General features: G+C 54.5%; 8 protein-coding genes across 8 annotated transcripts; all 8 read left to right on the top strand.

The window, feature by feature from the left end:
- Positions 1 to 3,386: 3,386 nt before the first annotated feature.
- Positions 3,387 to 4,022, top strand: CCOS01_09855 (uncharacterized protein; the record flags this gene model as incomplete). The annotated part of the gene is made up of 2 exons (XM_060458012.1): positions 3,387 to 3,692; positions 3,879 to 4,022. Coding segments are annotated over 2 exons (450 nt in total), but the record flags the coding sequence as incomplete, so codon positions are not given.
- A 6,779-nt stretch (positions 4,023 to 10,801) lies between these two features.
- On the top strand, positions 10,802 to 11,356 carry CCOS01_09854 (uncharacterized protein; the record flags this gene model as incomplete). The annotated part of the gene is made up of 2 exons (XM_060458011.1): positions 10,802 to 11,080; positions 11,165 to 11,356. The coding sequence occupies 2 exons, from the start codon at positions 10,802 to 10,804 to the stop codon at positions 11,354 to 11,356; spliced, it is 471 nt and encodes a 156-aa protein (XP_060311176.1).
- Positions 11,357 to 14,064: 2,708 nt separating this feature from the next.
- On the top strand, positions 14,065 to 14,298 carry CCOS01_09853 (uncharacterized protein; the record flags this gene model as incomplete). Its single annotated transcript, XM_060458010.1, has 1 exon — positions 14,065 to 14,298. The coding sequence occupies one exon, from the start codon at positions 14,065 to 14,067 to the stop codon at positions 14,296 to 14,298; it is 234 nt and encodes a 77-aa protein (XP_060311175.1).
- A 584-nt stretch (positions 14,299 to 14,882) lies between these two features.
- Positions 14,883 to 15,038, top strand: CCOS01_09852 (uncharacterized protein; the record flags this gene model as incomplete). The annotated part of the gene is made up of 1 exon (XM_060458009.1): positions 14,883 to 15,038. The coding sequence occupies one exon, from the start codon at positions 14,883 to 14,885 to the stop codon at positions 15,036 to 15,038; it is 156 nt and encodes a 51-aa protein (XP_060311174.1).
- A 578-nt stretch (positions 15,039 to 15,616) lies between these two features.
- On the top strand, positions 15,617 to 16,643 carry CCOS01_09851 (uncharacterized protein; the record flags this gene model as incomplete). The annotated part of the gene is made up of 3 exons (XM_060458008.1): positions 15,617 to 15,783; positions 15,829 to 15,886; positions 16,194 to 16,643. The coding sequence occupies 3 exons, from the start codon at positions 15,617 to 15,619 to the stop codon at positions 16,641 to 16,643; spliced, it is 675 nt and encodes a 224-aa protein (XP_060311173.1).
- A 209-nt stretch (positions 16,644 to 16,852) lies between these two features.
- Positions 16,853 to 16,996, top strand: CCOS01_09850 (uncharacterized protein; the record flags this gene model as incomplete). Its single annotated transcript, XM_060458007.1, has 1 exon — positions 16,853 to 16,996. One exon carries the CDS (start codon positions 16,853 to 16,855, stop codon positions 16,994 to 16,996), a length of 144 nt encoding a protein of 47 aa, XP_060311172.1.
- Positions 16,997 to 19,187: 2,191 nt separating this feature from the next.
- On the top strand, positions 19,188 to 22,360 carry CCOS01_09849 (uncharacterized protein; the record flags this gene model as incomplete). Its single annotated transcript, XM_060458006.1, has 3 exons — positions 19,188 to 19,849; positions 19,935 to 19,942; positions 21,135 to 22,360. 3 exons carry the CDS (start codon positions 19,188 to 19,190, stop codon positions 22,358 to 22,360), a joined length of 1,896 nt encoding a protein of 631 aa, XP_060311171.1.
- Positions 22,361 to 23,909: 1,549 nt separating this feature from the next.
- CCOS01_09848 (uncharacterized protein) lies at positions 23,910 to 24,161 on the top strand (the record flags this gene model as incomplete). The annotated part of the gene is made up of 1 exon (XM_060458005.1): positions 23,910 to 24,161. One exon carries the CDS (start codon positions 23,910 to 23,912, stop codon positions 24,159 to 24,161), a length of 252 nt encoding a protein of 83 aa, XP_060311170.1.
- Between the last annotated feature and the right edge of the window lie 1,382 nt (positions 24,162 to 25,543).

Below are 25,543 nucleotides of genomic sequence, written 5' to 3'. Positions count from 1 at the left end.
CCATGTGGAAATGAGAAATTAAAAGGTTGCTTCTTGGTATCGAACCTCTTTCCTAACTTCGCTTCTTTGTCCAACTCTGATATTGCCCTGGGCCATGATTTTCAGAGATCATTTGGAACCAAGTTACGGTCAGTGTGTCCGATTATTGTGCAGACCCTCAGCCTCGTCGGCAGGGACCGATGCGATGACGTGGAAGCCGGGCATCGGTGCCCCGAGGCTGGACGGCGATTGCCTCTCAGGTTACCGGTCCTGGGGGGGGGGGGGGGTTCGATGGACAGGCCGTTGGTTGGCACGGTTGGGTATCAAGCAATGCTTGATGAATATGACCTGATGTATCTAGCCACCGTGGCCACGTTGCCAAAATGCCTCGAATCGTCAAAATCATTGCTCAGTTGAGATCTTGTCCGATGCGGTTCGCCGACAGGGTTTGCCAATGAGATCAACGCGGAGCCCAGCCGGCTTCCACTCAGCATCTCCGGTTTCCAAGACCCTTGCAAACTAAGGCGTAATTCAGCGCAGACCGACTCGAAGCCGCTGCAATTGCGAGGATTCAAAGGAAATGATCAGGGTCGTTCCGGACGCCTTCGACTGTCCATTCGTCTCAGAGAAACTACTGTGAATACGTCTTGCGTGGTGAGTTGGTCTCGATAGCTTGTCTACGTCGCATTGACCGCCCGGTAGGGGAAATCGTCTTCGCGACAGATGGTGCTTCAAGATGTTGGCAGCTGGGTTTCCGACTGCCGTGCAGCCGCGAGACCCACGATTCTTCGTATATCCGTGGCAGCGCAAGATCCTTTGGCAATCCGCCCACTACCCCATTTTGGTCCGATGTGGTAACCTTGCGAACGATCATGAGGGGATCGCTCGACCGAATGGGTCGCGTCATTTTGTTCTGCCAGGGAATGGGATGAACCTGAAGAGGGGTAAGCATGGGAGCAGGGCGCCAATGCCAACCAGCCGGGTTGTAAATGCAGAGAGAACTTGAGAGCTTCCCTTGCAGCGGGCGGGCACTATTGTCAGTTGTATGTACAGGTACTCTTGAGAGCCGGAGGGCGGGGGGGGGGGGGGCACCGAGTAAGTATCGTCTGCAAGCACATCCAACGCGGCTCGGGTGAATCTGCGGCGTCAGACAAGGGTTTAAAGGTTCGTCTGATGTCTGTCTGGCAGGACTCGATATTTTCCTTCCCGCTGGTCCCTTGGCCGGGCGCAATTGTAGCCAGCCAGGTCATCAGAATTCAGATGCGCATGTCAGGACGGTGGAGCCGTCGCAGGCATTCGTAACATCCCCACCGCCCATGCGCGCGCGGGATGATAATCACGGACCGAACAGTCCAGAGTTTGACAGAGAGTTTGAGAGTGAGAGAGAGAGAACTCTGGCAAGTTTGCCAGTGGCATTCGAGCCATGGTCATGCTGGCCCGTTCGTACGTATAGGAACTGCATTTGAATGATGAACCGTTCGTGGCCGGGTATGGACAGTGTACGACCATGAAAGAAAAAGAGTGGTCTACGAAGCAAAGGCTTCCTGGCCAAGTCTAGACGCTGGTGAAGTCGGATGTGCGTCATGTTTCTGTCCGGACCCCAGCATGGCATTGCGCTCTGCCCATCGTTATTGACGAAATGGATATTCCTCGTCTTTCGCTCGGTCGATGCAGGACTTATCATTTTGCTTGTCTCAAAAAGGCGGCCTATCCGTAGCAAACTTTGTTGATACGGATGTTGGTGGCAGGCCGCAGTCCTGGGATTTCGGCGCAACCGCTCTCAATGCAACATCAAATGACACTGATGAGGTGCTTTGGCGTCTGATAAGCGCGCTTTTGGCCCGAACCCCACGAGTCCATCAATCTGAAGTTTTCGGAGAGTTCGTCGTGGATAGGCCTTAGTGCAGGCAATTAACGGTCTCTCCGAGCACCCATGACGACGTGGGGCCCCTTCCCAACGCACAGCACGACCTCTGAGCCCGCAAGCTTGAAGCAATATCTAGCTTGACATCAGGGATATCGTGTTCTTGGGAGCTTCAGGAAGCATCGCACTGCAGCCACCTGCGCGCAGGCCGAAAGACTCGGCCTACATCTTTTTTCGAAGTACACTGTAGCTCACCCATCTCGACCGTGAGCCATCATGTGACGTGCGTTCCATGAGAAGTCAGTTGACCGCCTCCTGCAGACAGTTCTGGGTATTATCACCAGGGTGAGATCAGATATAGGGGCCCGGGTTTGAGGATTCCGCTGCAGGACAGCAAGCATGAAGATCGGCTCAAACCTCCCTGTATACTGTAGCGACACGGGGCCATTCGGTACCAACCTCCCCAGGCCCCTCTTCGCAGTCCCTTGTTGCTCAATTTTAAATTCGTCCCATCTTCTCAGCCAACCAAGATGACAAGGATGTCACCACAAACCTAAATGAGGCTCACCCCATGTATTCCCTAGTAGGCACACCTGCCAGTGGGTAAGAATCAATACCTGAAGGACTGCGATTCTCCAATCACAGTGTTGGTAGGTAATAACTAGCGCTCTTGACGTCTCCCGAGTCCCGTATCGTCAGGAAGGATAATACCTAGTGATTTCGCAACTGGCATTGGCGCCTCCGTCAGAACTAGTGCATCTCGTCTTCGGTGCTCGCAATGGGGCGGCGGGGCACCTTCGGGCGATCTGCATCATGATACGGCAGGCAAGCAGGACCGTAGCGTGTGTGAACCTGTCGCTATTCCCAGCTGGCCGGTACTGGTAGCTGATTAGGCGAAGGCCCTTTTCGGCAGCGTCGCCCGCAAGTGCCGTCGTATTGGCTTCTGTATCCGTCATACAACAACCTCAGGGTCGCTGCATGGACCCTGTTATTGAGCCTTTTATGAGCGAGACCGTAACAGACACTGTTACAGCGACCGCCACCAAGTCCTTGAAGGTTCCATTGTCGACTATATCCCAGACTCCTTTTGTACGCAGTACGGATACGGATCATGTACAGCAGCCCATTGCTGCTGGTACTCCGTAGTCCGGCTTCCAAAATCGAATCGCCCTAGAACCGTGGCGCTAGGAACGTCTGATCAGAATAATAGGATGGCCAGGTATTTCATCGCTGTCCAGGTTCAGACGGCTCCTGGGACGCGAGAAATTCTCCGGCTGGTTGCATCAAGGCTGCGCATGAATCTTGCTCATATGACGCTTGCCCTGATCGCGTGCACAGGTATGGATGAACTCTTAGCTGCGAGGGATCACAAAGAGGTCCGTGGCAAGTAGAAGATATCCCCCGTGTGAACGTCGCGCCTCTATCATGCATTGGCCCTACCCACTCCGGTACACTGCTTCCTGTGAGGTTTGAGCAGTATTGCAATGGGTCAAAGAAGTAAGTTTCAACTGGGCGGTATCCGTACGGGTACCTACCCTAGGGCAGGCAAGTGGACAAAACAAGAGCGGGAAAAAACAACGCAGGTCGCGATGGAGAACAAATACCTGACAAGGCGACAGCCCTTGTCATTTGCTTGACTCGGGTGAATGGCGGTCAACCTGAAAGACGGTATCTGCAAGACAGCAGAACCGCTAGCGGTGTTACCATTTCGGCTCAGTTGCATCAAGTTGGCTTGAAGTTTGCGACTCAAGTTGCCGCTTGCCTTGAACACCGTCAACTTCAGTCGTCGCAGGAACCACCTCCACGCCTTTTGGACACCCAAGAGAGAGACGGTAGGTACTACTTGATGCTTTGTAGCAGCCCGAGTCTTCGTGGAGTGTAAAGAGACATTGACAAGAAAGCCTTGACAGGCTTGGTCTGGAGTCCGTGGGCGCTTGTAATGTTTCACCCAGCGCTATTCTCTAGGTGGGGTAATAGGGTAGGTCAGATCGGAGGGGATATTGCATGAATAAAGGCGACCGGTTCGTCTGAATAGTTTATGGGTTGGATGCCTCGAGACTGGCCAGCCCGCCTGGTGGGTTTGACTGCCGCCTCGAATCCGACCCATCGTCCTCCCCAATCGCTGTTTCTGCCAGTTCTCAGACAGCCGTTCAGTGCCTTTGCATCCCTAGGCAACTGACGAAGATGAATTCTGGTATTGGTGGACAGGACGTTAGTGCGTTTTCCGGAAATGCCAAAAGTGCAACGTCAGCGAGATGTAGCCGTATTCGTAACAGAGTCGTACAGACGCTGCAAGACATCGCGAGGGGTTCCTTCTCGATCCGTGACGAAGCTCTTCTACCGGAACAAGGCATACCCCGCAAGGTATTCAGTCAACTGACGAGCTGACGAATGGAGGGGTACTCTCGGCCATGATAGCTAAGATCAGGATATCAGGGCTACTATTCGAGGTCCTTTGCGCACAGGGCGTTGTGGCGAGGCTTCGGACTGCGAGAGCGGTGGGGAAATGATCCAGGGCAGATTCTAGAGGGCGAGCCCGACATGGGGCTTGGCGACGACGGTTAGAGGCTGCGACTTGTTGTGCCGCGGGTCGGGGAAATCGAGTACCGGAGAAAAAAGATGGGATGACAAGTTTGACAGGGGACCCGTTGTATTGGCAGGGCCAGGAATCTTTGAGCCTGGGCCGAGACCTAGACCTGGGGCTTCGTCCTTGCCCATGCAAGGGTTAGGTCGGACCTGGGGGCGTGAGCGTTGTTGAGGTGGACGTACGCGTAGTCGTCGCCGTACAAAATGATCGAGCCAAAAGGTAGAGCTTGGCCATGGGTACGGAGTACCTCATGATGCTCGTCTTGATGGTGACCAAGGTCAATCGGACTATCGGACTCGGATAACCCTGTTTGCCTGGGCACTTTGTAACCCATACTACTCCGTACCGTGGGTAGGGAGTAGAATGACAAAGTGATTGGAGGCTGGAGCGTGGTAGAAAGATAGGTTTCCTGTGAGGAGTCGACAGGTGCAGGGCAAGGCAGGCAAAGGCGGCAGCGGTGTTTAATTGATTGCAGGATGTGAGCAGCGAGCCAGGCTGACGACCCCCCGTCGTGCAGATAATTCAGTACTCGGCCGAGTGGTGAGGTTTGTTAGGAATTCAGGTGAGGTGGAGAAAGTTGGGGGTCGTGGCCGTTGGCGCACGATTCAGAGCTCGTTGTCGGCAGCGACTGGAAATTGGACGAGATGAATGCACCCCAAGGTTCCCGGTAGGGCTCGTTCGGGCAGAGTGAGAGTGCCGGGGAGGTGCTTGCATCTGCATCCGTGGACCGTAGTCCCTAGTAGGTACTCGTACTCTGTATCCATACGGCGAGGAAGCTATTTTTGATGGCAAGTGACATCGGGAGAGGGGACGGAAAGTCCATGACGAATGCTGCATTGCTGGCTGCTACGAAAGCATGGCTTGGCAAAGTAGCTTCGAGTCTTTGAGGTAGGTGAATGTTGGCGTGCGGCCGCAATGGCCGGTGTCGATGGTGTCTACGGTGGTGGTGATGGTGGTTGGGAGCATGGTTGAGCTGGCTTGGGTGTGACGACAAAAAGTGACGATGTGTGGCTGGTATCTGTCTGAACGGAGTGCAGAACGGCCTGATGAAAGAGCCTGAGTAAGCTTGACAGTCAGCGAGGGATGAGCAAGGTGTCGGAAAAGATGCACCGGGGAGTTTTTTCCCTGATGTTTTGCGGCTTTGCCCCAGAACCCCAGTCGGAGCGCAAATTGTGTCCGAGATGGCCAGCATCAAACCGGGTCTGGGGTGTTTCTCTCGGAGCATTTCATTAAGTTGGATTGGGATTGTCCGACGTCCGAATGGGAGAACCTGGCCATTTTTTATTGTTCCGAGTTGTTCTTCTATTTTCTTTTTTTTCTCTTGTCAGGTGTTGAGGTCTTGGTAGGGTTCATCGGCGAGGTAATTAGCTGACTAGTATCCGTACTCCGTACCGACTGAAGTGTAAACCGGCCTAGTCCTGGTCATGGGAAATGCGTTTCTGGCCGAATTCTCGTCGTCGATGTCGATGGTGGGTGGGAACAAGGTATGCGGCAGTCGAGCTGTGAGCACGCGAAAGACCATGGAATGTTCCGGATGCCGTACCTTGGAGACTTCCATGATCTTAGATAAGGCACTTCAGGTACGGAGTACCTTGGGTATCTACCTACCCCGTACCTTCTCCAAGTCGAGAGACCACCGACTGTCAAGACTACCTAAGGTGGCAGTCACGCAGTCAAGCAGTCTGGCAGGAGAGCCGTTACGGCACTGGGGGAGGTGCCTTCTAGGTTGACTTGCCGCACCCGAGCAGCCCCGCGCTCATCCACCAAACCGACGGGAAGCTAAGACATGGGAAAGTGCCTACCTTACCCAGGCACACAGACAATTGGAAGCCAGATTCCCAGGTACCTTCCTTGTCTTACCTAATCTTCCGTCTCACATATGAAAGTGAGGTGGTCATCTTACCTCCTGGGTGCTCCTTCCGAGCCTCACCAGTCCCGTTGGTCAAGGCAGGCAGGCACGTAGGTAGGTAGATAGGTAGGTAAGCAGGAAGGTAGGAACCTGTACCTTCCATCCAGATTTGAGCAAGTCAATGACAGGGCATCACGGGAAGGTGGGCGTCCTCAGGTGAGGCAGGCGCGGCAACACGGCTCAATATGTGCTCCTTCTCCATTCGGATGTTCTAGCCAACATTGCATCGTACCTAAGCTACCTGGCTGCTGAAGGCTCACCAGCACCCATCGTCCAGCCCTTTTTTGGCCTGATCCATCATCACTCTGCCATCATCCTGTGGCCTGTCATTGCCATCGCCATCGCCGTCCCATGTCATTTCTCATCTCCCATTGCCTACCGACATTCTCCATTGAAATCTAGCTTGCTGCTTGGGTCTACCGTCTTCCAACCTCGTACATGGCGTTCCTCGGGTCGGATCCATGTGTGTTAGCAACCCCGCCACTCTCACCGAAGCAAACTGGGCCCAACATCATCAAATCGTCAAAAGTTATCAACCGCCAGCCCACTCACTCTTACACGCCCACTTCTATATTCAGCCTCCAAGACCGTACCGTACCCGTACGAGGAATATCGATAGTCCATCGCCAGACCCGCCTGCATCGTTCCCCTTCCTCTCTCCATGGGTTCCTTGGAACAACAGAGCGATCGCCATATCTTGCAAGTGGCCTTTCGTCTAGACTTGTCTGCACATGAGAATTCTACAGCTTGCTAGGCACAATCGCCACGGCGAGCCTACGATCGTCCTTTTCCTCCTAGTTTGTCGGTTCAAATTCGGTCTTCCCGTCCGTGTCCGACCCATAATGCACACACAAAGTACAATCAGAGTGAGGGATCGCATTGTGACCAGGCCGTTCTTTGGCCAACCTTCGGTACAGCTCCTTGTCATAATCTGTTTCGACTCTCCAGCATTTTAAAAGTCTTCGGCCGTCGCCGCACATCGTCTCCATTATCGATAAATTATCAGCCTGGTCCCGGACCGCTGTGGGCACTGGCGGCACTTCCGGCCTTGTGCTTCAACTGAGCCCTCGATGCATGTCGTACTGCGACATGGGCTGCTCGGAATAGAGGAAGGGAAAAAAAAAACAAAGAGTCAAAACACGAAGAAGGGGGGGGGGGGGGAAAACTCTCCGGAGCGGAAGCAAAATCAAGCATCCAGGGAGGATACCTTCTCGGCTTCGGAGCATCTGACTTCTTTGCGTTTCTGTTCCCGCACCGCATCGCATCGTACCCGCCCGACCAGACTCTGCCTCTTCATCGCCGTCGGGATTTTGACTCAGTCCCTCATCCTCGCGAGCATGATTGAGACCAACACCTGCAGTTCACCACCCCAATGCAGACTCGCAAAGTCGGCTATCCCCTGAGTTATATTAACCCAATTTAATCAAGCAACTCGAGCCATGGCAGACGGTCTGCTGGCCACCCGGGGTTTTCTGCAGCTTCTTCTTCAACAACGTCGCAACGAACCACGTCTGGAGTCCTGGACAACCCGCCCGCTGCTTAACGGACAAGCCAGGGACTGGCCTGACCTACCTGGGCTTGCCAAATCCCTACCCTTGTCTCCGTCCGACCTCCACCATGTCCGGTCCATGGCGGAGGGGTGTGCCTTGGCAGCCCTGGCCTAGTCGCCAGAATCCGAGTGGAACAGGAACCCACTGATACCCATTGAAACTGCTTTCACTACCTACTGTGTAGGAGCCACCGCCTTTCCCGTACGGTACTGTAGCACGCTGCCACGCACGACGGGCAAGATATCCACAGCTCACCGTTCGGCCTGCACCACCTTCGATTCGCTGGCCAGTGGCGACAACTGCCATGACATGCCACGTGCTAAAAGACTACAATACAGGCTCGGCGCCCAACATGGCTGCCCACATCTATCCCGTCACGACAGTGTGCCTACCGCGGGCCAGCCGTTAATGTGAAAAGCCAACCCACGATCGATGGGTATTTACCGCTGTGAGCGAAGAACCACGGAGAGCACGGAACGCGTGGAGGAAGAACACCCAGAGTCTGGCAAGGGTTATTCCCCGGTACAAACTGGAAATTGAATCCCGTGGCTCTGGAAAAGCTTCCCAACGTCTGGAGTTCAGACGACTTAGGGACTAGGCCACCGAAATAAGGTCCCGGTCGCATTGACAGTAAGCATTGGATCTTCGCTGTGGCAGCCGTCCAGTGTCGCGGGATACTTGCTGAGACACACCTCGGCTCAAACATGACACAACCGCGAGTCGCCCTCGAAAGCGGGTCAGTCTCAAAAAGAGCCAGGACGCCGTTCCTCAAAATGCCCCAATGGTCAGAAGTTCAAAGTTCGATCCCCTGTTGATATGGAAGCGTCAATCTGTCGGGAGTCACAGCGCGCACGAGTAGAGGCTACAACGCTGGAAGCCGCATCCATCGTCATAACCGACCTCCTGGAGCGTCTGTAACATGGATAAAACTGGACCGACTCCGCTGGCGCTAGTTTCTACATGACATCCACTAAACTGTGCGACTGAGCAGAGCTGCGGATACAGGTTGATTTCCAGGAACAGCTCTGGACCTTCAGTCGAAAGAGAACGAAGGGGATGCAGATGATCAAACACACGTCACGGGAACTTGGATCGTCGCTCGCAAGTCCGAAGCATCTCAAGGTAGAGCGGCACCATTCAGTACCTCTGAACACCGAGCTCAATATATGTTGGTGTTTCTACACCACTACTAACGGGCTGTTCGTACGGATAGCTGTCTGTAGTAAGCTTGCCGGCCCGTGGAATCAATACCTTTGTGCTTCCGGATTCCGGCTGGTGCCGCCTCAAAGGTACGGATAGTTTCCCGGCCATCGACTTCGAGCTATAAGCGACCGACCTCGATGATCCAGGCGCGGCTTGGCATGACCAGGGCTTCCGACTGGACCATCAGACGAAGAAGGGGACCTTACTACGTAAACCCAGGGAGGCATACGGACCGGGGTCAGGATGGAATAGACCACCTGCGGCGTGTGCGGCAGCCGACCGACCAGGGCCAACCTAGCGCCTGCGTTGACAATGGGACGCAGATGCCAGCCGAGAGCCCTACAGATCGGCATTCCTACCTTGCCCCAAGTGAAGCTCGGTGAGCACCAAGGCCGGATCCAGACGTCCAAATTCCCTGTGCTAGGACATCTCGTCTATGGATGAGAAGGAAGAGGAGAACGAGGCTCGTCTATATTCTAGCATCCCAAAGAACCACGGTGGTGAGAGTAAATATCCCGAATCAGTTACGGGCACCTTCTGGGTGAGCAAATGACTCCATATCGACTTGACACACCTTTCAGTGTGGCTCAGTCGTCCACTAACAAGATGCAACCTAATAGTGAGTGACCTCACCGGCTCCATATTGGCCTGGCTGCCGGTGTTCTGCGTGTGCGTAGAAGCAGGCAAAAAAGCCGAGCCGCATGGATTCCTGGCCGACCTTCGTTCCTCGAATGAAGCCAATCTTGTTCAACTGCATGGACTTCGTCTCACCGAAGAACGGGTTTCTAATTGTTCAGTACAGATACACTTTGCCGATACTGAGGGCTCGTGTATTACGAATATATACCAAGGCAAGGTTATGACGATGGCGACAACCACAATGGCAATGAGAGAAGCAATTAGACACCTTCAGATGAACGGCCGGGAAAAGGGGAGATAGATGCACACTATACGAACCCGAATAAGCCATTCTGCGTGGCATGGAAGACATAGACCGATCCCTCACACAGCCGGAACGATGTCCACAAGGTTTCCCAGAGTTGGACCAGGGACGGCAGTTAAGTTGATCATACCGTCACTGACCGAGCCCTACAGTATGCAATGCGCCGGTGTAGAGTAACGATGGCAGGAAGACTTGCTAGCGGCACGAATCAAGGTTCTTCTCGGACTACGGTCTCAGAGAGGTATGCCGCAATCAAAGCCAGCAAGCTGTGAATTATCAAGTGTTGCCTACCCCGTACGAATCTCAACGGTCATTCTTTCTAGCACCCATGTGCCAGGGTCCCTATTCGGGAGGGAACTTTAACATCAACACGTCCGAAACAGGCCGAGGGTTGGGCCTTGCGCGAGAACCAGGCTCGCATCTCGTTGGTGGAATTTTTTCGCGACAACCCCCAGGTAGGCCAAAATTCGAAGGACACTAACAACAGCTGCTCAGCGAAAGTATCGACGGGGCAATCGTGTCGCACGTCTCTGAGAAGGCTACTGATCTGACGGCTCGCTGGGCTCACAGATGCCTGACTTCATCGATTCCTGGGCACCCACGCAGATGGTTGGAAAAGATACGTCGTACGGGGCCCATTGATCCAATGGTTGCCAAGAGGATTGGGCGAACGGGAGGACATGAGGAAGCATGACGCGAACAACCTGCATACGACCGATGCATGGACGCTTCGTCTCGCCCCCAAGTGGTGTTGAGGTTTTTCTGCATGAGTAGTGGAAATCGGTACTCAGCTCCCACACCCTTGCGAGCAACTCCCCAACTCGCTTCAGAGTTGTTGTGCTGGAATTTTGCAGCTCGGGTGCTATGCGGACAAGAAACCTTAGACGGACAGTCCCCATCGCAATGCTTCCGCGATGCCGGCACTTTCGACTGCCTAGTCTTTGGCATCTGGCCGTTGAGCACGGATCCGGCAACCTCGACCATCGGCTATCAAGCCCTCGAGAGACTGAGTGGCCAGGTCACAGGCCAAAACTTGGATTGCCATGTGGAGAGGCGAAGTCATCTGGTCTCCGCGCATAGCCGAAAGCTGCACCGAGGCAGGCAGGAGTGGCAGGACATTCACGACTAGCAAACAAGGCCAGACCGCCTGCTGGAATCGATTCCCATTGCTCTCTGTCGGCGGCTGCCAATCAGCGAGGCGGCCTTGAGGCGAAGGGCGAGCCGCGTCGGGCAAGTGGGCAGGTTCCAGAACATGGCAGGCCGCAAGACAGGGCGCAAGGCAAAGAAAAGGCACGAGAAGATTCGTGGCAAGGCCACCTGAACTTCGCAGGTTGCCCTGGCCCTGCGAGAGAGGGGAGATGGGGACGAGATGTATGAGGGACGACAGCCACATCCACTTAGACCGACATGAGCATTTGCGGGCAATTTACCATTCCTTTTTAGAGGGGGGTTGCCGGGCCCAGAAGAAATCGAAGAACTAACACGTCGATTCCCTGGTTAGCGGCACTGGCTTGACGTTGACAGAAACACACACACACACACACACACACACACACACACCCATACTCAGACATAGCTGGGGCCGTTCACGCTACGAATGAACTGACGCTACCTTATGTGCGGTACGGTCAGCTCGCCCGCTCTCGTTGAACATGACTCCGGGAGCAATAACTTGGGCTACCGCGAGTGCCAATGATGCAGGATAGCGCGAACGCGGCGGCGGCAGTAGAGCAGCTTTGACGATGCACTGTTTCCTGATGGTGTGGTCTCGACATTGACCGGCCCTTTTGCTACGGCTTTAGCACCGCCTCTGGGCTTTGCCTTTCCCATGCAAAAAAAAATTGCCAAACCGAATTGGGCTCATCCCGCATAGCGTGGGGCGCTGCACGATTCCTGGGTGAAAACAACCAAGTTCAATGGCAAGTGGCATTGGCACCAGGCCAGGGCCACGGTATCGACTTGGCCACGCTACTATGGACTGGAGATTGGAATCGCATATCCGACATCTAGCATCACGTTGCTAGTATTGAGTGGTATCAGAGCCACACAGGGATACCGCGAACTCCCCCTTCTCTCTGCGTGCTTCATTGCCATCTTGACAAAGGCATACCGAAGTGACATTTTTCATGGTCTGCTGTGTACCTCTGTAATCACGATGCATGTCGGACGAGATGCAGACGATGGATCTATTAGGCAGGTCTTCTCTGCGGATGTGATGCAAGAGGTAGGTGACCAAAAAGCGACGCCGATGAAGTTCACGACTCGATTGGTCCGTGGCCCATGTACCAATCTGGCGACTTACTCACAATACTTACTGCGTACGGAGTATCAAACACGTCTTTCTCACGTGGCGAGCAAAGACTAACGAAGACCATCACCCGTCCAGCGACTGCGAGGCAACATGGAGTGTTCGATGCCAAGTTGATGACCACGGTTTACGATTATTGGGTTGGGCAGCGGGGGGATCATCACGTCGAGTTGTTCTTTCGGAGGCTTCCATCTCGGGCGACCTGCCTTAGTGAACTCCAAGCCCCCAGCCCCGGTGCCGTACTAAGGCAGGGTAGGGTGCCAGACTGTTGACTTTTGAGGAGTAGGGGAGGCGGTGGCGGCGAGGGTGTCTTTGGCGAGAACCGGGTGGGCAGCGCACATACCAGGACAGGCCTGGTAGTTCACCGTTGCGACCTTGGCCCAGTTGATATATCGCACCTGGCACCCATCAGAATGATTTCCTTTCCGAAGCGAAGAGCGCACACGACTATGTGGATGAATGGACGAGCAGAGGGCCAGCAACAGACTTGAAAGGCATGACCTTGTTCGGACCGGTAACGCATGCAAAACGGCTAGTGCCCGTGTTGGCAGCGTACGGGTACCTCGACCTCGTCAAACCTAGGGGGAACAACCGGCAGAAGAAGCAGGTTGTTGTGGGTATTATACCAGTACAGCGGCTCCCAAATCAATCAGTCGTATTGGAGGACAGGACAGGGCCGCTGGGTAGGTATGCAATACGGCACGGTGGGAGCAACAGCCTCAAGCTCCGAGAGAGACAAAACGGGCACCAGTTACCACCGACAAATGGTTGGTTTCCATCGGCTTACCGCCTCTCTTGCAGACTGAGTTCATGGTCCCGGTGCTGCTTGCTGCTGGTGGGTTTCGGCGACGTCAACGGCGGATAAGCAGGGGAGAATGAGAGAGAGTATGTGTTCAAACTTCATGCTTGGTGGACGGTCGACCGAGTTGATCAGTCTACCTACGGATGCGGATCCAGGATCTCTGTCTGTCAGATGTCTGTACGGGATGGAGCCATGCCGCAGTCTGAGTTTGATTCTGTTTCTGGCCCATTGGTCCTGTTCGACTGTTCCTGGGCCTGATGTGTCTGCGTACCTGCTCACTGACATCCCTGCTACCAAGTTCGGACGGAAACTGGAGATGACCTGATGCGACCCGCACTCAATAACCATGCCGACAAAGTAGTCGAAACTTCTCTGGAAATACTTCAGTCGCCCCTGGAGCAAGTCATGTCTACATTGTGCCTCCCTGTCCCTGCAGGGCAGCATCCAGCAGGTGACGTCTGGTCTTCTCCGCTGCACAGCAATTTTGCTTCGGTTGAGCTTCGTCACCCCCAGCCGGTGAGTGACCACTTCTCCCTCCTCCACAGGCTCTGGTGTAGATGATGGAGATTAATGTAGTGAACAGAAAGATTTCACGAATAGATACGCCTGAGTCCTAAGATGCAATGCTGGGAACAATTCCGCGTTTGCCAACCTAATGCAACTCGCGAGACAACACTCATTGTTGAGAACACAAATTCTCGGAGGTCCTTTTCGATCTTGACCACACCTGGCACCTTTCTCTAACCATCGAACTGGAAGCATATCGACGGTGCAAATACCTGGCGCATCTGCCCTCTAACAAGAATGAGACGAACAGTTGGCTCAAGATTGTCTAGCTACCCTACTTGTTGCTCAGTACGAATGGGTAACTTATGTTATTAAGACGTGGATTCCGCGGTCAACCCTCAACCGTCACCAAATGGCCCAGCTTTCTTTTTCGATGGATCGTGGCCGGATCTATCCAACCATGCCGCCCGATCCTGGTTGTCTGCAGACTGTCGTCCACAAGTCATTTCCTTCTCACCTGCGCACGACCCTGCTTCTGGCCACGGCCACGGTCATGACCACAACCACAGCCACACAAGTCCTCTCTCTCTCGCGCGCGCGCGCGCACTACTCACGGCCGCACGTCAATCGGCGAGCTAAGAACTAGGAGCTAGGAGCTAGGAGCCCAAGCCCAAGGTGGATGGTTGGTGGAGAGTAACGGTGACAGCTGGCTCTTCAGGGTTACTCACTCACAGCCGCCCGTCTACGAGCACACCTGGTCCATGCCAACAACGTCTTGCCCACCCTTCCACTAGCAGCGTTGACCCTCGACTTCCAAGACCCTTCAACCCGGCTTGCCTATAAGCTAGGTCGCTAGGTATCACGAAGTGGCTTCTAGCTCCATCTCATTCTCATTCTCCAGTTGCATCCCCATCTCAGCCTTCTGCCCCCGTCAAAGTCAGCTCGCCCTGCCCGGCCGGCCTGGCCGTCAGCCACAGAATGGGTACCCTGGGGCAGGTAGAGTTTCATTTGGAGAACGGCCGCGCTGAAGAAGGGCCACCCATGGAAGGCGGCTGAAAGAGAGAATTGGACGTGGCGATTACTTCACTCGAGCCCCGAGATTCCTAGACAACGTCCCTACGAAATCGTTGCTGATGCCTTTGCTTTTCTGACCGGCTGAGCAACACGAATGCAACGGGATCTGTATCCGTAAGAATACCGAGTTGGATATTTTGGCGAACCTACGAAGCCATGGGTTACGGCAAAATTGCACGAGCACCGATCAAATATCCGCCGGAGACTGACGACACTGCATCTACGCCACAGTGCACCGTGGATTCATGGGCTTTGCTGTGTGGAGAGCCCGAAATGAGGCGAGGCACAGATCCTACACTGATGCCGACCTAGCTGAGCTTGTGTGCAGTGACAACTTAGTATCTCGCCAGGACATCAGAGCTCGTCCAGATCGAGGACAGGCCTCGGCCTAGCTAACGTAGGTATTGATGTGCTCGTTGAGCTACCCGTGCTTTAGTTAGGTATCGACACCCGCATCCGCATCCGCACCCACAGTCTAGGTGCGTAGTACATGACTACATACATCCGTCTCCGTTTCGCTGGCGCAGCGCTAGGGCGCAACGTGCCGTGTGTCTTTAGAGAGGTGCCACCTAGTGGCCGCTAAGACTGTAAGACATCCTCCCTGCCCAGTCCACGGATACCTTAATCATGTCTCTCATCGTATCGACACTTCAGAGGACCATCCGAGACAGACGCGCAGGAGGACGGACGTGCCTCGAGCCGCTCAAGGATGATGACAGGCCAGGGCTCGGACGCGGACGGATAATACATCGGACGGCACAGCACAGGACAGGGCATGGCAGAACCATACTACGTACAGGACCACAGGACCACAGGGCCACAGGAACGACTCACAAAGGAAATGGGACCAGGACAAGCCAAGCTCGGAGAGAACGAACGTGGATGGATGGATGGATGGGGGACCAGAAGGCGCCCTGTCACCTTTTCTCCTTCCGCTGCCACGCTGCCATAGCCGCATCCCATCCCTCAAGCATCAGCATGTTCGGTATCCTTGCCTTCCTTCACCTACCTACCAATATTCGTACGCTATTACTTGGTACTCCGTTCGGATACCACAGTGAGTTGCCTTCTTACCCGTCGTCCGACATACCTTGCCCTGCAGCGGTCTCCGAGGGCGGCACCTCACGTACGGATACCGTGGTCCTTGCCCCATGCCAATGGTAAGGTACCCAAGGGTAGTAGCATTGTAGTGTAGCTGACGAGGATGGGATGGCAGGTTCCCTTACCTCGCCATTCAAGGCGTGGTTACGGATACGGATACTTCCTCTCTTTCCAGTCAACTCCAGTCTCCTCCCCCAGCGGCCTCGCAAGTTGCAACATCTGATGAGCACCAGAACTCTTACGTATATCCCCTATCATGGTTTGTTGTGCCACGGCTATCTCGTCGTGCGTGGCTACGCGTACGTCTTTTCCCATTCAATACCACCATCTCAGACCCGTCATCTCATCTCTCTGTTGCGCTCGCAGGTCGATCCCTCCGCTCGCCTCTCCACATATCCCATAACCTTCTTTCGACCCCGTCTACATTGCTGCATTCACACCCTCCCACCCCTAGCTCGTTCCTCGTTGTGTCTTTTCCTCTTCTTCCCCCCATATCCCTCACCCAGTTCCACGCACCCACGTCCGCTCATCTGTCTCCCCTCCCCCCTACTTACGTGCCTACCTACCTACCGCTACCTTACCCCCTGGACCCTGGGCTACCGACACCACCACCATCACCACCGGCATCATAACCACGAGCATCAGCAGCCACCGCCGCAAACCTATGTGCAGCGATTACAACGGTGGCTCGAGCGTTGCCATGCGTTCCGTCAGTACGTACTCCGATATACCTGGCTCGAACGGTCTCGTCTCGTCCTGGCTTACCTACATCTCCGAATGAGAGCCACAGCATACCACGGCCACATGGGTTGTTAACATGTTGTCCATGTTCTTTGTCCTGGCGTGCGTGCCTGGGTAAGCTACACTTCTTCCATCTGCAAGGTACTCGAGAGATCAAAGTCAATTAGCACAGGAAGATCGATCATCCTTTTCAACGTCTGCATTACCTATCTTACTGTGTATTCTATCCGTACGCATACTTACTCTCCTGGCTCATTGCTTGCTTCTTTTCTTTCGCAGATTCAATGCTCTCTTTCCCCACTCTCTGCCGCTTCCACACCCCTCCAAGCTCGCTCTCTTCAATACCATCGATATCAAGTCAATCTTACAGTTCCTCCACTCTCTCCCGCTGCCTGTCTTCATCCTGGCTTGGTCTCTGCCCTTTCTAGTGTATCCGTACATATACCTTGACTTGGAGAGTTACCCCCCGGGTGTTGGTCTGTCTCCTCCCCCCCCCCCCCTCCATCTACGAAGTTTGTACATACATCCTCGCCTAGGTATCCGTACCCTCCACCCATCCATCCCATCTTATCCTTGTACGAAATTCGTCCCATCCCATCCATCCCCCATCCGCATCCACCAGTCAGTCTTCTTTTCCTCCTTCCTGGCTCCCGGCTACATTGTAATACCCATCCTGCCATCTGCCATCTGCTACCGGCCCCGACATTCGAGACAACGTCCACCCCTCCCTGTCCACTCTCACCTGAACCATCCCTCCTTCGCATCCCCAATCAAATTTGGTACTTTGCACGCTGCATACTGGCCCTCACTGCTAAAGTTGCAAAAGTGAATACTGCGGTCGGGAAGAGACACAGTGAGGGAGAGCCTGCAGACGCAATGAAGCCCTTTTGATTTCCACCGTAAATTATTATTGCATCTTATTTCTCCGGTCCCTCTCTGTCTTTCGCTCTCTGCGGATAGTCTCGCTAGCTTTCTCTGGCCTTGGCCACGCCCGCGGCCCCGTCCCGTGTCCGCGTCTCTTCCTTCACTCACCTTTCACTGGACTGTGACCCAACTGACTCTTGTCTCCCCCACTGTCTTATTACGTTGTGGCTTCATACGTGCCTGGTTTAATCTCATGCGGGAACCCTCAGACCCAGCGCTACTATCGCCATCGCTACCGTCAACCAATATTATCATCTCCTCCCTGGCCACCGTACTGACTGCTTCAAGTTACTGGTTCTCTGTTTTTGCTGCCCACGGCTGGCAATGCTGCCAGTCTATGATTTTTCTTCCCTCTCTATCTATCTCTCTCTTTCACACACACACATACTCACTCCCTCAGACTCTCTCACTCTGTCCTTTTTCTCCTACACGCCCCCCCTCACGTTCTCTCACACTCAAGACGCATACGTCGCAGAAAGCATCGTACCTTACCTCATCCCAACCTGCACACACTCACACACACCTCTCACACACAGACGCGCGGAGAATTGTCGTTGAACAGGGGATCGTGATGGCATAGCCCTCTACCCTTGATTAGCAGCCACTCTAAAGACGTCGACCAGGGTGTTCCCTGGCCTACCTTTCCCTCGACCAGATCAACCCTGAACCACACCCTAGCTTCATCTCAATTGCCCCCTCCCCTCGTAGGTCTAGCAAGCCTGCCTCCAGTCACACAAAAACCGACCGGGAGCCACCGATCGACTGCTCCCAAAAAAAAAAAAGCCTATGGGTCCTTCTCTCCAACGTATCCAGCCCTCGAGAAATAACGCTGCTTTATTCCGGCCGCCGAGAGGAGAGAGAATCGGAGAGACAAAAAGAGGCTAGGGGTAGACTAGATCTACATCGTCTTCCTCCCTTTTCTCTACTTCCGCCCTTCTCTTTTTCTCTTATTCCATCACTTATACATCCGTACCCAAAGACAGGTCGCTGGTACGCAGGTATCCAGCCATCCATCTCCGCATCCCGTGCCTGAGGTTCTGTCGTGGTACCTCCTGCAACTGCCCGCATCAGCATCGCGCTCGACGACCCGCCAGCAACGCCGCAAGGAGCTTCATTGGAGCTTGGAGGATCATTGTGCGGGCTTCCTGCTACAGCAGCCTCATCGTCTTACAGCATCGGGCGCTGCATATTCTCATTCCTGGCCTGCTTTCCTAGCATAGCTGAATCGGTCTTCTCTTGCGACTCTCACACCTAGCACGAACGCCCGGTTGAGTGACTAAAGACCGCTCGCGAGCTTGCACTGTCTTTGAAATACCCGCTGGTTCAGACTTTTGCTATTCGCCATATCGAGTATTTCTGCAGAAACCACGAAAGAGCTTTCTTCTCCCCATCGGAACCGGTGTTTCGAGACTGAGTGGACAAGAGGAGGAATTCAACTGATTCGATCAAGAGGAAAAGGCATCATTCGAAAGGAGCCACAGAGTACAACATCCCTTGAAAAAAGAAGGGTGATTTAATTTGGGCCCGGCGCACGCAAAAGAGCGACACGGATATCGTCAACAGCATACAACGCACCGGCAGCGTCTACGCAATAGTTCCGGCCTTTCGCAACATTCTGGGAAACGAGGCGTCGTCTAAAAGAAGGCGTGGGAAGCTCTCGACCCGAGTGCCTGTTGAAGCTGCATCACAACATCCATGCAAGCCATAAGTAGCGATTGCGATACGTCGTCTACCTCGTTCGGCCAGCGCCGAGGCATTTCCGATCTGGCGCGATTCGCCCTCGACCTGACCTGGGCAACGCCAACAAGAGCAGAGTCCGAGACTCCTGCTCGACCCAGAGCATATCCTTCCCCGCCCATGTCAGGGTCTCCTCCTCTCCCGCCCAAGCCAAATCCAGAGGCTGGTGACCGAGGGCAACTGCATGGCAGCTATCCGTCCACCAGTCCGCAAAATGCCTACCGGGGAGGACTGCCGCCAACGACGATACCGCAAGGCGACTACCGAGGACCTCCGCCTCCGCCGCATTCCTTGCCGCCACCTCAGCCTCGATCATATCACGCCGATCCGCAAGACAGGATGCCTTACTCATACCCTCGACCCGACGACCACCTGCGGACTACGCCTTCAGGATACGCACATCTGGCAAGCCAAGTCATGCAGCAGCGGCCTCCTCCGCCCTACATGCAAATGTCTGGGCCACCGCCGCCACAGCCAACAGGACCTCATCAGCATGGCTACGCGACAACCATGTCGCAGACATCCCAGGACAGCGGTCCCTATACGTCTCCCAAGACGCAAAGAAAGACAAAGGGCCATGTGGCATCAGCCTGTGTGCCATGTAAACGAGCCCATCTTCGGTAGGTTACCAATCTCCCCGCAGATACTCCAAGTGAAACGGGCGGAAGTGGTATCTCGATACGGTGACGCTGACATTTAGTCTAGATGCGACGGTACGTACGAACTGGCTTGCTAGCCAGCCTATTTTTGATTTTTGGTTTTTTTTTTCTCTCCTTTTGCGTTTGCTTTCTTTAGGTTGTCATTTTTGCATTGTCCTTTCCGACTGGGGGATCGACCAAAAGAGGAAACTCCCGCGGACTGCAAGGAACCAGCACTGCAGCCTCCGGGCGCATGCGGCTCCAAATCTTTGGGGGGAACAATACTTGACATCATGACCGGTCAAGAGGGCTCCGAGAGTGAATCTGGACGCGGCATTAACCTAGCAAGGCGTACGTGCGTGCGACACTCGAAGCAGCGCAGGGATCAACCCCTGGACCTGAGACCGGTGCTGAGGGGAAGACGATCCCGCCTGGGAGGATCATTCGCAGAAACTCGGACGGAGAGTTGAGATGGTTGCGTTGAATGGGATGGCGCATGCCGTCAAAGGCTGTCAACCAAGTCTTACTTGCGGGTGTCCGTGTGGCCCAACTGGACTGGCGTCAACCCCAGCAGAGAGAGCATTGGTCTTTCTTGGCCGGACTTCCGCGCCGGCCATCTCAGCTCCTCCAGCGTCTCTCATTCTCACAACCATACAATCGGCGAACCACTACCGGTTCTTGCGCCGTCTGGTTCCTGGACCCGTTCGCCCCGGAATGTCGGCCCGGCATTTTGGGAAGATTGGCGGGTAACAGCCGGCACCCCCGGGAGCGACCCTCGAATCTTGATTACGGTTAGGGATGCGGTGAACTCGCCAATCGCGTGCCGTTGGACCGGGTGTGGTTGCTATCGATTGTGCCATTTCTGAAACAGAAAGCGGAGGCGATTTTCCCTTGCGCGAGAGCTTTTTTCTGGGTGGACTTGGCTGGTCGATCGCTGCTCCGTCTGGTCTGGTCGCGGGATGATCCAAGTGGACAGAACTAGCGTGTCATTGACGTGTCGGATGCGACGCATGGCAGCTGGTGAGCGGATGGGGTGGGAAAAGCAACCAAACGTCTAAGCCACGCGACTGACGAGCAAGTGCCCGTTGGAAGACGTCATGTAAGCTTTTTTGCTTGACTTGTGGTGGATGGTTGTGGAGGTGCGGCTTTTGCACTTGCAACAGCTTTGGATCGTGCGCTTGCGTCTTTTCTTTTTGCTCTTTAGCGTGTGGAGAGAGAACACCACAACCGGATGACAGTTTCGCTGACGTGCGCTTGCGACAAATAGCTCAGCGGCCCTGTTCGAGATGCACAAGCAACGGCAAGGAAGACGCCTGCGTTGATGTGCAACACAAGAAGCGTGGCCGCCCGCGGCTGAGAGACGACCGAGAAGCCCGCTATGGCCCCTCGACATATCAGCATCCTCAGGATGCCGCAGCCGCCGCCGCGGCAGCAAGGAGACCGCCGCTGAGCCACTACTCAGCTGGCACTCCCATCTCAGGGTACGATGACCCCATCCGAGGCAGTCACTCCTATCGCGTTCTAAAGTCTCAACCAAGCGAACCCATTGCGCCTCGGTATCTGGACAGAGCTCCCATGGGCGACGCGAACCTGTACGGCCAGCCCCCGTCTCTCGCGTCTGGGGCGCCCGAGCCAGTCATCTTCTTGACGACAGAGCTGGAAATTGCGCGTGCTTCGCCGGCTTTTTCTGATGCCGTCGGAATTCCTAACGTCAGAGGCCGCTCTCTCTTCGACATTGTGGCGCCCACTGAGCGCGAGAAGCTTCAGAGCCACCAACGGCAGATACAAGAGGAGCGAACAAGAAAGGACCCCGTCTACCTACCTCCCATCTTCGGCAGGCAGGAGCAAGAGCGCGTTTTCGACTCTTTGCGATTCGAGGCCGATGAGATTTCGCGGTTCCAGCTCGATCGTCAAGACTTCTTCGTTTTCGCGGCGAGCGATGGACAGCCGAGGTCGTATTCCGTGCGCCTGGGTTTGGCCAAACGTGAATCGATTTACTTCATCGTCCTCCTCATCAATGCCGCACCGCGGTATCCGTACCCCTCGCCATCTCCGCATGCACGCGAGGTGCCGTATCCTTATCCGCCTCAACAGCAGGCATACGCGCAGCACACTCCCGTCTCCGCCACGTTCGAGCAGCCGAGACTTCGATTCGGAGAAGGCGCACTCGCGCCGCGCCCATCCCCTGGCCAACCTCTGCACATGGCTTCTGGTCTAAGCCCCGGTGTCAGTCCTGGCATGCCGTCATATGCGGCCTCACCCAGCCGTCCCGAGTACGCCAGCGGACCCTCGTCATACCAGATCCCTCGCAGTGAGCTGCCGCCGACCACTCGGCCGCCGCAGCCATCTTTCCAGTTGCCTCCGATCCGAGCTGGCCCCCATCAACCTCCCCAACCAGAGTCATCTTCCTGGCAAAGGGACGAACGATCCGGACGGGTCGATATTGGTGGCCTTCTCGAGAAGCCGGACCCGCAGCAACGACGTCCGCAATGAGTAATGACTTCCTGCCGCCCTAGCGGTTGTGGTCGATAATAATTCCCTTCACCCGGCTCGGTGTACGTCTCCTGCCCAGTAACGATAGGGGCTGCATTCGAGACCGAATCCCTGGTCCGTTGACATTTTTGACCGTGTGTTGAGGTGGGCGGTCTCCGCGTCGTTCGCCTCTTGTATTTGTATCGAGTTCCCTTCGTTTCCATGTCCGCCTTCGGGTCCATCGTTGTTGTTTTTCCGGTGGCCACGAGCCATCACGAGATACCACTTGTATAACCACCAACTTTTTTCTTGCTTTTTGCTCCACCCCCTGCACATACTGTTTTCCTCCTGCTTCCAATTGGGGCATTTTGGCATCCGTTTGGGCGTTTTTCTCTTTGGCTTCGATTCCCTGGGCTGGGCAGGTTGCGTATGTTGTTGCATCCAATCCAATGCTGAATGATGTTGGAGAGTGTAGGAATATGGCCCGTCGTCTCCAAAGAGATTGGCGGCGGAATGAGAAGAGCCATGGGGCGGTCATATGCGTGTCTTTGTTGCTGTCTGGGTCCCCAGATACCGTTTTCTTGTTATATCCCTTAAAGAAAAGAAGGCCCACCCGGCGATTCCTTGCCAACTACCGCGTTGCTCCGTTCACGTTGCCTTGCTGCTGAAGTGCCCCAGCGTTGTTTTTGTCGTCGTCGTCTAACTCGGACTCTTGTGATGGTGGGTTATATCCGACGTGGTGACGATGGCGTCTAGGATGATGATGAGTACCGAATCCAGAGTTTCGAAAAGTCCGATGCCGACAACAGGCTGAAGCCAACGATACTTCGACGAACAACTCAAGACGTGGCAAGACGACTCTTTGTTTGCTTCTATTACTTGAAGAAGAATATGGGCAAACGAGCGGGGGAAGGGCGAGGCCGCAGACTTTTGACAGGAGAGTTGCCCCATTACTCAGGTCCGGGAATTGCGGAGACCATCGGGAAGGGGTCAGTGCGGGAGAGCATCTGCCGCAATTTTGGCAGGTCGACCCGTGGACCTATTTATCGTAGCCATGGCCATGGAGCATTGATGGAGGGGTGTTCCATGCTTCATGTTGCGGGAGTGTGGTGGAGGCGTAGCGTGCACCGGTAAGGTGACATAGGAACGAGATGCTCGGGAGAGCGAAACATTGCTAGATCCCGGCTGAAGGTGAAAAGAGGAAAGAGGAGTAGGAAGGGAAAGGGGGGTGGACAAGAAAGAAAGAGAGAGGCGGTTGTTGTAAAAGAGAGAACTGGAGAAAATAGAGGCCAGAGCAAAGAACGAGGTTCGGCTGCCACTACAACAACAGGCCCGTAGATAATTTAAACCACCTTGGTTCATAAGACTGCAATGGAAAAGGATTGGTCACTCACTTGAGCCCCCCATCCAACGTTTCGTTTTCCCCTTTGGCCACCCCTGCCTTGCCCTCCCTTCTCTGCAGTCCACTGCGGCGCAAGTCAAATCTGCGACTTTTGCAAGAGCTCGTCTGTGCCCATTCAGGCGCCCACGACCGGCGGATGCGGATGCGTATGCGGATGCGTGCTTCCTAATGAACCCATCTGCGTGCGTTGCGTTGCGTTGCTTTCTTGCGTCTCTTGTGTCCAATGCAAGTGGTGCAGGCGGAAGTGTGTGTCATTTCGCGTGGCTCCTAGTTGCATCCGCATTGGAAGGTATAGTCCGGCCCTGGTATTGGATTGGTGCTGCCGCCCGCTTGAAGCATTGGTTGAGGATGAATGATAATCGCTCGGTCTGGTTTTGGGTCCCATTTTCCCCTCTCTTGCCGATGAACCATTGCATATAATCCATGGTCTTAGGTGATGAGAAGCGAGAGTGTGCGATATGAGATGGGGCCAAGGATGAAAGAGAGTGGGAGACTGGGAGGGAAGAAGAGAAGGATGGTGGAGGGGGGAGGGATTATCGGGAGTTTTCCTCGGGAGGTCCATGGTTCTTGTTTGGACGTTCGGGATGGATTGGTGTTGCCATTGGCTCGAGTCATAGTCTCTGACATCTCTGTGTCTCTCCTTGTGCTGCATGTCCTTTTTCTTTCTTCGGCGTTGGCTCGAGGTTTGTGTTTGGTTTTGTGCTTCTGTGGCAGCGTTGGCCTACTCGATCTAGAGTGCGAGCTGCCTTTATGCCGTCAGATGATGGACATGTATGTCCGTTTCTTCATCGCCAACGTTCCCGCAGATCTTTTCTTTGGCCGTGTGCCGTAATGTGGGCAGCATCCCCCAACAAAGTAAGAGAGTAACAGACTGAGCGGGACTCGAGAGATGAGGTGAGAGAAAAAGGATGCGATGCTCAGGGGGATCTTGAGTTGACCGTCGTCTTCTGTCCCGGCCCCCCCCCCCCTCCGGGGATCTCTCTCTTTTTGTCTTTCTTCCTGCGTAGTCAAAAGTCGTTCGTGCGTCCCTTTATTTTACCCCAGAGGCCCAACCGAAAGGAGGGACAGGGAAACGAGCGAGGAAACGAAACGAAACAAAACAGGCCTGTAGTGGATCCAACCACCGAGGCACCAGCCAGGGGAATGGGATGAAGAGGTGCAGGGGGATGCACTGGAGGTTGCTCGTTACGGTTGAGAAAAATCTCCGAGACGGAGCCGGGCAGATTGTTGGTGGCCCAAAAGAGTTTTTCATTCGGTCATTGTGCATCTTTGGGTGGGTATACCTGTCCAATATTGAAAACCACGGACAGCACCCTTGACCATTCAGCTGATCAACGGGATCCAAGGAGATTGAGGGATGCGAGAAGCTTTTGAATTGGTGTGCTTTGCTGGCGAAAAGAAACGAGGCAGTATTCCTAATGGTTGAGAATTGAGACCTTTGGGTTACCGGCGGGAGAGGACACCACCACATGTTCGCATTCGTCCAAGCGACGGAGACCACCACCCAAAGTTGAAACGCTGATGGACATATTGGGAACTGTAGTGGATGCGAACAGCTGAAAGCGGCAAGACGCGGCAGGGGTTTGTAATTGTCTATTTGCTATTCCGGGAAGGGAGAAGACGCCGTCAAGTGCAAACACGAGGCGTTGAACTGTGCCGCTCGAGTGACTCTTCAGAGTTTGAAAAGAACGGCGAAAGGATGTGGACGAGGAGAAGAAGCAAATTCCGATGCGAAAAGGAAACCATCTTGAGAGCGTCGACCTGAAACAAAAGAGGCGCTGCCGAAGGATCTTCATGATTCT

This window comes from Colletotrichum costaricense, assembly GCF_030867565.1.
Source record: "Colletotrichum costaricense strain IMI 309622 chromosome Unknown Scaffold_10.1, whole genome shotgun sequence".
Lineage (NCBI taxonomy): Eukaryota > Fungi > Ascomycota > Sordariomycetes > Glomerellales > Glomerellaceae > Colletotrichum > Colletotrichum costaricense.
The sequence above is the reverse complement of the archived record's forward strand: the minus strand, read 5'-3'. Positions and strand labels throughout refer to the sequence as shown.